This window comes from Pteropus medius, unplaced genomic scaffold (assembly GCF_902729225.1).
Source record: "Pteropus medius unplaced genomic scaffold, Ma_sr-lr_union100, whole genome shotgun sequence".
NCBI classification, from domain to species: Eukaryota; Metazoa; Chordata; class Mammalia; order Chiroptera; family Pteropodidae; genus Pteropus; species Pteropus medius.
Genome location: NW_024344241.1, coordinates 6703764 through 6715084, shown reverse-complemented (window position 1 = coordinate 6715084; position 11321 = coordinate 6703764). Strand labels below are relative to the sequence as shown.

Genomic DNA, 11321 nt, shown 5'->3' with positions numbered 1-11321 from the left:
AATTAAGCAGACCCCAAATTAAGCAGCCCCAAAATGTAGAAGTACAGGGTTTTTAAGCCCTAAATCCCATTCCTCATTCTGTCTTAAACACAAAGGTCTATTTTTCTCTTATTCACTACCTGTCAACCCATAGGTCGGTTGTGCAAGTGGGGGTACAGAAGCAAAAAGCTTAATGTTAGAATGTTATGTTCCCATGGGTGATAGCCTATGTTCCCATGGGTGATAGCCAAGCAGTAATTTTCCAGCCCGCACAATAGGGACCACCCTGCTGGCCTCCCCTGAGCATGTCAGGTTTAATGTGTGGCCCCTTTTTCATCTACGGGACCACTGTCATGGCATTTCATTTATTTACATATCTTTCAGAAGTCTTTTTAAAGATGATATAGCATTCCATGGTATATATTGCAACTTACCAGTCTCACTGTTGATTTCTATTTATGTTGTTTCCAATTTTTATTTCAAGCCATGTGTCAGTCTTTTATGGTTCTAGATTTCCTGTCTTGCTTAGAAAGGACTCTCCATACCCACATTTGTAAAAATATTTTTATTTTCCTGTGATACTTGGATACCTTTTCTTTTGATATTGTCAAGGAGGGAAATTTTTCCCTTACCCTTCTAGGTTCTTCTAGCTGATCTACTAATCAAATTGACATGAGACAAATTATCAGGAGAAAAACAAAATTAAACTTCAATAACATGTAGATGTCCTATATACATGAGAAAGATTCAGGAAATCTCAGTAACTCTCCAAAATGTCAGAAGCTATTATCCTAAATACCACCTTTAGCTAAAGATACATATTGATTTTGGTGGTGGGGAGTCCTTAATGGGAGGTTACCAGGAAAAGCACAGTAAACAAGGATAGGATTGTACAGACTTAAGTTCAAGCCTTCTCCATGGATAAAGGTTTTCAGAGATTTAGATATCCTTCTCATCCAAGTATAATGAGGGAAACACTCTTAAAAAGGGAGATTTCCCTTACACATATAAGTGTCCTATTACTTTCAATGTAAAAATGTCCAAACCTGTAGAGAATTTTTACAAGAGTTTGACCCAAAACTTGACGACATTGCGGGGAAGTAATATCTCAAATGCTCAGGAGGATGACAGTTTCTTTTATACATTTGGAATAAGGAGAGAATGTAAAGAAGAGTACATCAAGGTGGAATAAAGTGAGGTACAGGATCGTTAACAAGATTATGTGCTCCCTTGAGGGTGGTTAAGGCTTCCAGGGGTCTGGAAAAGATTATTTCTGTGAACCTAAACACGGAGAGCAATGGTTAGGCCTTGCTTGAGGCAAAGATAACCTTGTACTACAGGAGTTGATAGGTTTCAAGAATGACTGCGCATGACCTGCCCAATTAGGAAGAATGATCAGATCACCCTGTGAGGTTACTTTCAGTTAGATTTATTACAGTGCCCCTTTTTTACCCACTGATTACAAAGGGTAACTTCTGCTTAGCTCTCAGAGCTTATCCCATGTTTGCTGTTTCTTAAAATTAAGCAGCCTAAAATAAGATCTCCAAAGAGGTATATGGGGTGGCAAACTCTGCTCCCTTTCAATATTTATTTTAAATTTTTTTCTAGAAAATATTTGGCTCATGAACATTTTATTGTCTCTGTTTACCATTGTGGGCATTCAGAACAAGTCACCCCAGGCTGTGTCTTCATGGTATGTGGATTGTTTTGAGCTAAAGGCAACTTTAGCTTTGGGCTCAAGAGAAACTTCTGCCCCTCCCTTAACTACCTAAAAGAACTTGAATTAGGGGACTTGCCCAAAATAAGAGATTAGAGATAACCTCTTTTACCTATCTATAAGACAGGGCAAACTTCTATGTATTAAACAACTACTTTTCTATCATCTTGCAATGACCCTTTGAAGCCCCCAAGGCACCTTCCTTCATCCCTAGCTCACAATGCCTTATATGTCTCTGAACTTTTCATGCATGTGGGGTCTCTGATTCTCATGTGTTCAGGGTTCCCATATGTATGTGTGTATTACATTTTATTATTTTCTCTTGCTAATCTGTCTCTCGTCTATTCGATTATTAAACCATTCCCAGTGTCTGCTAGAGGTCTTATGGACTGGGAATGGCCAAAACCTTACCTGGTAACCTCCCTGTGAGAACATAACCTCTTGCCTACAGCAGTTACTCTCAGGGTTTCCTGTCAAAACTGAACCTTATGTAAGGAAGGCACTCTATATATGTATTTTGAATGAAAATGAAATATAGGTAGGTTAAAAGAAGAAGCAAAGAACACTGAAATGTCTTAAAATTATGCATCTATCGAAGGACTACCAGTTCAGTTCTCCTTTTGGCTCTTCTCAAGTGGCCTGGAGTTTGCCTGCTCCTCCTCAGACCCTGAGTGTGGAGTCATTCACACCTGAACCTCAGTCCTCCCACCTTTCCTGCCACTTAAGACTCCATGGCATTTAACTAGTCACTGAGCCTCTTAAGTCTCAGTTTCCTCTTTGGTAGATTGGGAATTATACTCATCTCATCAGTTCTTATGAAGATAGAGAAAATGTGTGTAGAGCACAGCACCTGATAAGTAGGAAGTGCTCAATAAATGGTAACCTGTTTTTAATGCTGATTAATGCCTTCTGATGAATCATTTTGGTTGAGAAGAACCTCACTAAAGGTGTAGATCACAATAACATCTTTCATTTTAGTTGCTGTAGATAGTGCTGTTGTAAATTCTACACCCGAAACACTTCCTCCCACCCACTGCTGCCACCTGACTTCACCTCCCACTCAGATTTGCTCTTGAATCGTTGCTACTATAGTGAGCTTTTTCAAACCCAAATCAATGAATTTATTTATCCTACTTAAACTGTATGGCTCCCCATGTATAGGAAAAGGTCTAGCTCCTGAGCAAGGCTCTCAAGACCTGGCCCATCTCTGCTGCTGTATCACCTGCATCCCTCCTGGCCTTTCACCCCAGTTCCTCAGATGCACTCCTGGTGGTGTTTTCTGGGCTAGCCAGCTTGTCAGGCACACTGCCCTGTCTTTGGCTCAGAATGCCCTTCCACTTCCCTCTAGTGTTCCAGGCTGCCTGGTGAACTCCTGCTCCATCTTCAAAACCCAGTTCAGAAAGCTCATCCCCAAGGATGTGTTTGTTAACTCACCAAAACAGAGCTGATCATTGCCCCTTTGGACCACTGCTATATTTAATACACACTCCAGGGTTAGAACACATACATCTTGATTGTGGAGGCTGATCTGGCCTCAACATTAGACTGAGCCAGCTGACCCATCCTGTTTTGTATGTTAATCATTGGTTATTTATCTACTTCTCCTACTGGACTTTGGGTCCCTTGAAGGTAGGACCGTAGATTCCTCTCTTTTTATTTCCTTAGCCTGACCTCACTATGTCTGGTAACTTGCTTTGGAGTGTCCAAATAACAATAACAGTATTGGGATTGGCCGAGATGGGCCGTGGATGCTCCCGTAAGAATGAGAACATTTGGCTTCTTCCTCTCCAGGTGCTCTCTCTAATCCTGAGTTCTTCAATTATGGAGTGGAAGCATATGAAGCCTGCAAGAAGAGGTCTTTGACCAGTGACATAATTGACGAGCAGAAAAAGGTTCAGGAGGCTGATCTAGTGATTTTTCAGGTTTGTTTTTCCTCTAATTACTATAATTAGATTCATTCTAAGTAAAAACTCTTTCTAAAAACTGAGTTTTATGCTCCTTGAAGTGTTATTGATGTTTTTAGCATATTTGCACACTTATTTATGTCTAGTTGGGTAAAGAGATGTATGTAACCAGTATCACTCATTCAAAATCCTGACTTGCAAGTAAATAAGAATGATTTTCCCTTTAGCCCAGTGGTTCAAGAAACATCTGAATCATACATATCATGTTGCTTTTATTCCCTTTGGATCCCCACCCCCAGACAGGCACAGGCTGCATGAAAACCAGATTTGTCTACACCAGTGTTTATCAGAGATTTTTAATCAAGTGCAGTTCCTGATCATTAAGAGGAAAATCTTTTGATCAGTTCCTGATCATTAAATATCAGGAACTGATCTTTAATGATCAGTTCCTGATCATTAAATATCCTGATCATTAAGAGGAAAATCTTTTGTTTTCTGCCTATCACTTGTTGCCTCACCTGCTCACTATTCTTGTATTCATTCACAAATTGTCCCAGCGCCGTGGATTCTCTGCAGAAAGAACTGGCCCAGGACACTGCTTGTAAGGGCTCTAACTCACCCAGGCCTCTCCCCGGCACAGCTAGACAGACTTGCAGTCATGGGTATGACCATAGCCTGGCAGCAAAATAAGCAAGTACTTTTCGGGAGTCATTGAAATCCAAGTCAAACTAGAACAAAGGGGAATTTATTCTAAGGGCCCTCGTCACTTAGGTCTTCTGGAACCCAAGGACAGACCATGGCAAGGGAGAGTGGAAACAGAGGCTTGGACACGTCTGCTCTTTCTTTCTCTGGGTCTTATTTTCTTTTCTCCACATGCTGGCTCTGTTCTTCTCTTGCTGTACACCAAGGACTGGTGTCTCTAGACCCAGAATCTCCAAGATCTATCTGATTGGTCCAGGTTGTCTGTTTCCCAGCTCTGCTTGACAGCTGGGAGTGTTCAGGAGAACAAGACCACCTCTTCCTGGCACCAGGATGATGGGGCTATATCAAGACTGGCCTTAGAACCATGCTCAGCTCTCTCGCTCTTCTCTTCCTGTCTCCTTGGGGTCAGCTGACCACTCATGTAACTGGGTAGCTAAAGCAAGCTAAGACCTGTTCTTTTTACAGTGGATTTTCTTTTTCCCTACCCCATTTCACATCTCTTCTTCCTGCCTTCCTTCTTCTTGATAATTTGCATAGAGAGTCTGCATCGTTAGTTTATTTTTATCATTCAGCACTACTACTACTATTGTTATCATAGCTCACCATTCACTGAGCAATTACTCTGTTCTGGGCACTATGATGTGTCGCTGAATCCTCACCACAATGCTATGAGCTAGCAACTAGTAGTAGCCCTATTTGCAGATGAGGAGGAGGAGGGACAGAGAAGTTAAGAAACTTGTCAAATATCACACAGCAATAGGTTGTGGAGCTTGGATTTCAATGCCAAGTCCTGAGTTAGATTTATAGTGAAAGCACACAAAACATGGACTTCTTTCACCTTTGGTAGCAGATTAGTGTCTGTGTCCATCTCTCTTCATTGATGACATTGTTGCATGTAGTGTTAAGGCTCCTATGAGAACCGAGGGAACTTTAGGTAAGTCTTACTGCTGGTGTATGGAATCTGAAGATAAGGCTTTAGTTTGTGTCTTCTCAGAACCTAACTCAGTCCGACTCCCAGATGCCAGCAACTCACCCCCCAGGCAGACACTTTTCTACACCCTTCCTCTTGTCCCGTTGATTGGATCCATCACAGAGACTGCTGCCACAGAGCCAGCAGAGCTTCCCAGTGCCTCCCTGCCTACTCAGGGACCAGCATTAGGGGGCTGTCACTGGGGGATGATGAACAACCTGTAACAGCAACCAGGACCATTGTCAGCTCTGCCTCACTCCATCCCACCATCCTATGTCCACATTGCATGCCTCAGAGTGAAAGGGATGAAATATCCTTATTCATGCTGCCATGTGGGTTACATTCCTGCCCAGTCACCTGGGAAGAGAAGGAGAGTGGGATTCCTTCTGAGTCACCAGATAGACTAAAACTACTAAATCTGAGAGAACTGCCTCATTTTTTGTCCTTGGTGTTGTCTCCAGTTCCCACTGTACTGGTTTAGTGTGCCAGCCATCCTAAAGGGCTGGATGGACAGGGTGCTGTGCCAGGGGTTTGCCTTCGACATTCCAGGATTCTATGATTCCGGTTTTCTCAAGGTATGTGCTTTGGGATAAGGATCACTATAGGGGAGGGAAGGGGGCATCTCATTAAGTTATATTTCTGGTTTGTTTTTTAAAAAATAAATACTGTGTAAGGGCAGGAGGGGGGATTAAAGAGGGGAAAATAAATAAATATAAATATCAATTGAGCATCAACTATGTGCAAAGAAAGCCCTGTGTGCTGTACATGATGAGAAAAGCATTGTCTTGAAGTCATGGAGCTTTGTCTAGTGAGGGATACAGACACATCCACAGCTAACTACATGCATGGCCAAAAGGCCTAGGGATGGTGTCAGGGGAGAGTGAAGTGGGCCATACGTGGTCAGCCATGGCTCCGAGAGGCAAAATAGAGCTCTAGCTTCACACCAGTTCACCTCTCAGTGCTTCCCATTCCCATTGAAAAGATAATATGACACCTACATATAGGGTGAGGATTGTATAGAAGCTGCTACATACCAAATACATGGTAGATATGAATTTCTTACTAAAATACGTGATTTTTAAAAATTCTAAAAGCCTCAGAAAACAGTACGAATAAGGAAAACGCTGAGTCACAAAGATCTGGCTTTGACCATAAGTAATGCCATCATTTAGTGAGTGCCATGTGTCCAGACCATTCATCGCCTCTTGCAGCCCTCACAGACACCCAGGTCAGCGCCTCTGACTTCGCCTCTTCTTACCCCACATGACTGAAGTCCCCTGTCTACCAGAAGCTGGCACAGATCTGAGCTCTGGAGTTGCTCAATACACTTTTTCTGATTGTTTCCTCCCCTCTTCCCATTGGATGTACTTGTCACCTATTGCTGGGCTTCCTAGAAATGAGAATGTTATATTTGTCCGTCCCTGGAGGGAACTGACCTCAGATTTTCCCTTTTAGTCATTATAAGGCTTTGTGCTGGAGTCACAGTAGCATTTGTTTGTCTCTACCTCTGAAATCCATGCAAACACATTTGCTTTTCCTTCCGCAGGATAAATTTGCCCTTCTTTCAGTAACCACTGGGGGCACGGCAGAGATGTACACAAAAACTGGAGTCAGTGGACATTTTAAGTACTTCCTGTGGCCCCTCCAGGTACCCATTGCACCCCGACCCTTACCCATCGGTCTCCCACAGCTCCCCCAGAGATACTCCAGAAGCCTGAAACTCAGACCATTTTGACTCTACCTGGATACAGAAAATTATAACAATTTACCCTTTTTAATTTTTTACTTAGCAGTACTGCAAAGGTTGGCCAATAAGGACAACACGTATTATAATGATAGCCTTTGGTATTGTCTGGGTGGAAGCTAAGCCAAACCTGGTTAGCCGAAGCCCACTCCATGCGTGGTAAACAGAATCGCCCCACGTGGCCCTGTGCAGGCACTGAGCACTGGCAGAGGTGTGGCAACCTCCACAGACCGTGTCTCTTGAAGGCGACATCGTTCTCAAACCCTGGTGAGAGGTGCCCTGGGTCAGGCATTCTCGAGAGCCTCACGAACCCCCCACAGGCGAGGTCCATGGAGCCAGGGGCTGTGCCTCCTCCCCAGAGACCCCCACTCCAGGTTTTGAGGACTCAGGGATCGTGCTCCCAGGCGGAGGCCAGGCTGTCTGTGTATGTACCCCTAGGCCCGAGGGTTGGCGGAGGATGGCTCTCTGCAAAGGAGAAAGCAGTGGGCAAGGCATGTTCAAGCAGCTTGTGGTTAGGGAGAAAAGGGTCAGGCCACCACATCTTAGTACAGAACTCCAGGGAGGCCCAGACTGAGATGGGGACTGTTCTTCCAAGTAGTTAAGAAGGGATGTTTGCGGAGGGAGGAGATCACATATTTAACAGTTTGTGAGCGCTCTTTTAAAACGTAGACAGCGGTATGTGGGCCTCTTGCCCTCTGACCAACCCCTGGTAGAGCAGGCCTAGACAAGGGTGTGGGTTTTAAGGGAAGGAATACAGAGGGAGGAGAGTGATAGTTCTAGAAAATAAGTGGTCTTCTTTGAAAGGAGATGAGACAGAGATTCCATTTAGTGATGCTCTGCTAAAGGAAATGATGTTACAAGCCTGAACTTCTTTCTCCACAGGCCAACCAATCTCTTACGTGCCATTTGCCAAGTTTAAATTCTTGTTTTTAAAAATCTTTATATTTTTTCAGTTTGCAAAAGTACATGTTATAGAAAAAAGTGAGACTGTAAAATATAAAAATAGAAACTCAGTCCTCCTAATCATACCTTAAAAATAATCACTTTTAATGATTTGATGTATTTTCTTATGGCTCATATAAATTCTTACATATATATTTTTTATTATTAGGTATATTATGTTTATTTTTTTACATAAGTGCTATGCCATAAATATAGCTTCATATTTCTTGTTTTCATTTCACATGTATTTTGAACAGCCTTCCATGGTGGCATTTTTTAGCTAGAATAATCTCATTCTAGAATAACCTATTTTATGAATGTACCATAATTTGCCTAATCAATCAAAACCATAAAGTATAGTGTCTGAATCAGTAGCAAAGATTACAGATTAATCTCAAGAATCAGAACGGGGAACTTCCAGCCACCCAGAGTTCTTTACTTCACTTGTAATGGCCAGCATCCTAAGAGTATAGGGCCCTTCAGTTGTTTTCAGTTACCCAGTAGCATTAACGTTGTTCAGTTATTTTTTAAAGGTTTATTTCATACCATTTCCCCCTTTAATTATTTAACTGAATGATAGGTAAAGAGCGTGGCTTCTAATCATTTATTTTCTTTCTTTCTGGCTATAGCATGGTGCATTGCACTTCTGTGGATTTAAAGTCCTTGCCCCTCAGATCAGTTTTGCTCCTGAGTTTGCATCAGAAGAAGAAAGAAAGAGGATGGTGGCATCCTGGGCCCAGAGGCTGAAAACTATCTGGAAAGAAGAGCCCATCCACTGCACACCCCCTTGGTACTTTGGAGAGTAACACTTTGTTCCATGTACACGTCATAAGACATGCAAGCACACGCAAAGAGATGATGCTGTAATAAAATGAAATTACAACAAAGTTAACTGGATTTATTTAATGATGTGCGTGAATGTCTTCAGAGTTTTACACAGCCAAATCCAATATGTCAGCAATCAGCTGGTTGCACTGAATTCATTCTGACTAATATTTTTCACCTAGGCTTTCTTTTCTAATTTCTTTCCATTTCTCTATGTTCAGTCTTCATGGGTAATGTTATTTTCAGATAGTTCTCTTCACATGAAGCTGGATTTGTTAGTTTTGTGTTTTGTTTGATTTCATAACTTGAGAGTTTCTGCTTTTTCATAGGAAAGTTTAATCTTTTCATAGCTAGTGTTTTACTGCTGTATTTGGACTTATTTCTTCCATTTTTTTTTTTTTACCTGCATTATGACTACGAAGTTTTAATTGAAAAGCCACTTAAAATATATTTAAAATCATTGAGTGCCGATTACAATGAAAATTTCCAAACAGTAGTCTGATGCCGTCCTATCACTATGCATGTGTTCATGTAACACTACTAATTACTGCACAGCAGAGGCGTGGATGGATGGAGGTGTCTCCCTAAAAACAAGTTTAAGAGATTAAATCTCCTCCTTCATCTTCCCTCCTCCTCCTCGTAACTGCTGAGTAAAGGGGCCCTTCTTCCTTATTCCCAACACCCCCACAGGCCCCTTCACATCAGACTCGGCCTATACTTCTAACTGGATCCTCCTCATCAAACACCATCTTGTTAGAATTCTCATTTTTGAAGCACTTTTCACCTACAACATCTTTCTCTTCTTCCTCAAACCCTTATCTAGCTGCTTATCTATTTTCTTCCTCCTCTTTCCATCTGATGCATCAACAGATGGTTTTTCATATGCATCTTCTTCCCTTTCACCTGAACCTTCTTACTCTCAGAGCTTTCCTCAGCATTCTCTCAGGACCATCTTCTTCAAATTCTAATTTTTCAGAGTCATTGTCTCCTAACTTTTTCAACACCATTTTCTTCCAATTAATTTTTGGAGCCACCTTCAAACTGTTTTTTTTTTTTCAGAGCAGTCTTCAGGTTCTCTTTCCTCCAAGACATTTTCAGACCTTTTTGGTCTGATTCCTTTTCAGGGTCACTTTCAGACGTTTTACAAAGCCATTATCTTCTTAATCTTTTTTGAGTTTCTTCTTTTTAGGTTCTCTTTCGAGACCATTCTCTTGAGACTTTCAGAACTGCCTTCTTTAGGCTCTTTTGAGGCCACGTTCTTTAGCATCATTTTTAGAAGCATCTTCTTCAAAATTTCCCCATCTTCTGTTTTTTCAAATATCTTTTCATAAATGGTTTCTTCTTTTTTTAAAGGATTTAGTCCAGTATTTATTCCACACTCACAATCATTCTCTGTAATCATAAGAACAATCTATCAAATAATTTGCCAATAATCTTAAGTAGTGCAGCATAGCATTATAATATGTCTTATGTTTTATTATACGTCTCTCTTCTAGATTAAGTTCAAATATTTAAACAACAATTTTAATTATCAATAAAAAAAAAGTTTTCGACCTTGACACTATATCAAGCTGTTTCATAATTTAAGTATTTTCCATTTATAAAATTGCTTTGGAAGCTTGAGAGATGAATCTATTTCTCTACTCATCTGCCCCACCCTCCCCCAGTTTCATGTTAGTATTGAGTTGCTGCAAGAATGCTAGTAGAGACATTAATTTTTTTTAATATACTTTAAAATCTGAGAAATTCAAGAATAAAAAAGATTATATTCATGTATTTTTTCAAATAAAAAAGGAAAATAAATTTTAGGCATACTAACAGTGTCCCTTTGAGGTCGAATGCTAAAAAGACTTGATCAAATCACAGCCTAATTTAAACCTCTGCATAAGAAGTTAACTTTTTATAAATTCTCTCTGAAGTTAATTGTGGAGATATTAAGTATTACATATTAACAAGAACCTTCCAAGATAATATATTATGGAAAAGAATGTTAATCCTACAACCACTGCCCTAATGTACATTGAAAGCACATAATTCTCCTATAGAAGATATCCAAGATCCATTCTCAAAGTATTTAGCATTCTATTACAAAAAGCAGTTATGTCAATTTCAGTACACAAACCATAATCCCACATCTACAAAATAATAAGCAGCAGTTTATTGCCTTATACAAATTTAACCAACATGGTGACTATTCCAAGGAAATTAAAACATTTTCAGGACATATGTACAGATTGTACATCTCGAAAGCAATTAATAAAAATGCAAGAACAATCCTTAAGTGGACTTATACATATTGCAACTAGAGCAATCCTAAATAATTTAACAAGCATAGTTAGTAGCTACATGGAAATATGAAATACTCCAGTGAAAACAAATTAATTTTGGAAACTAATTATGATGATATAGAAACAGTTGTATAAAATCAGAACAAAATTTATAGTAATATATATCAAATTTTTTTCTCATCAAATGGGTTAGGTATGTAGTGCCTAATGAACAAAAGAGGAGAAGTTGAAGAATTTGCCATTGTGGAGA

At 40.4% G+C, this 11321-nt stretch overlaps 1 protein-coding gene across 1 annotated transcript in view; it reads left to right on the top strand.

Annotated features, from left to right (window-relative positions):
• Nucleotides 1-8845, top strand: part of NQO2 (N-ribosyldihydronicotinamide:quinone dehydrogenase 2) — a 29979-nt gene extending 21134 nt beyond the window's left edge. The window contains exons 5-6 of the mRNA XM_039869455.1: nt 6819-6920; nt 8588-8845. Coding sequence (XP_039725389.1) covers nt 6819-6920; nt 8588-8764 — 279 coding nt within the window. The 3' untranslated portion in view covers nt 8765-8845. The remainder of the gene's footprint in view (nt 1-6818; nt 6921-8587) is intronic.
• Nucleotides 8846-11321: the final 2476 nt, after the last annotated feature.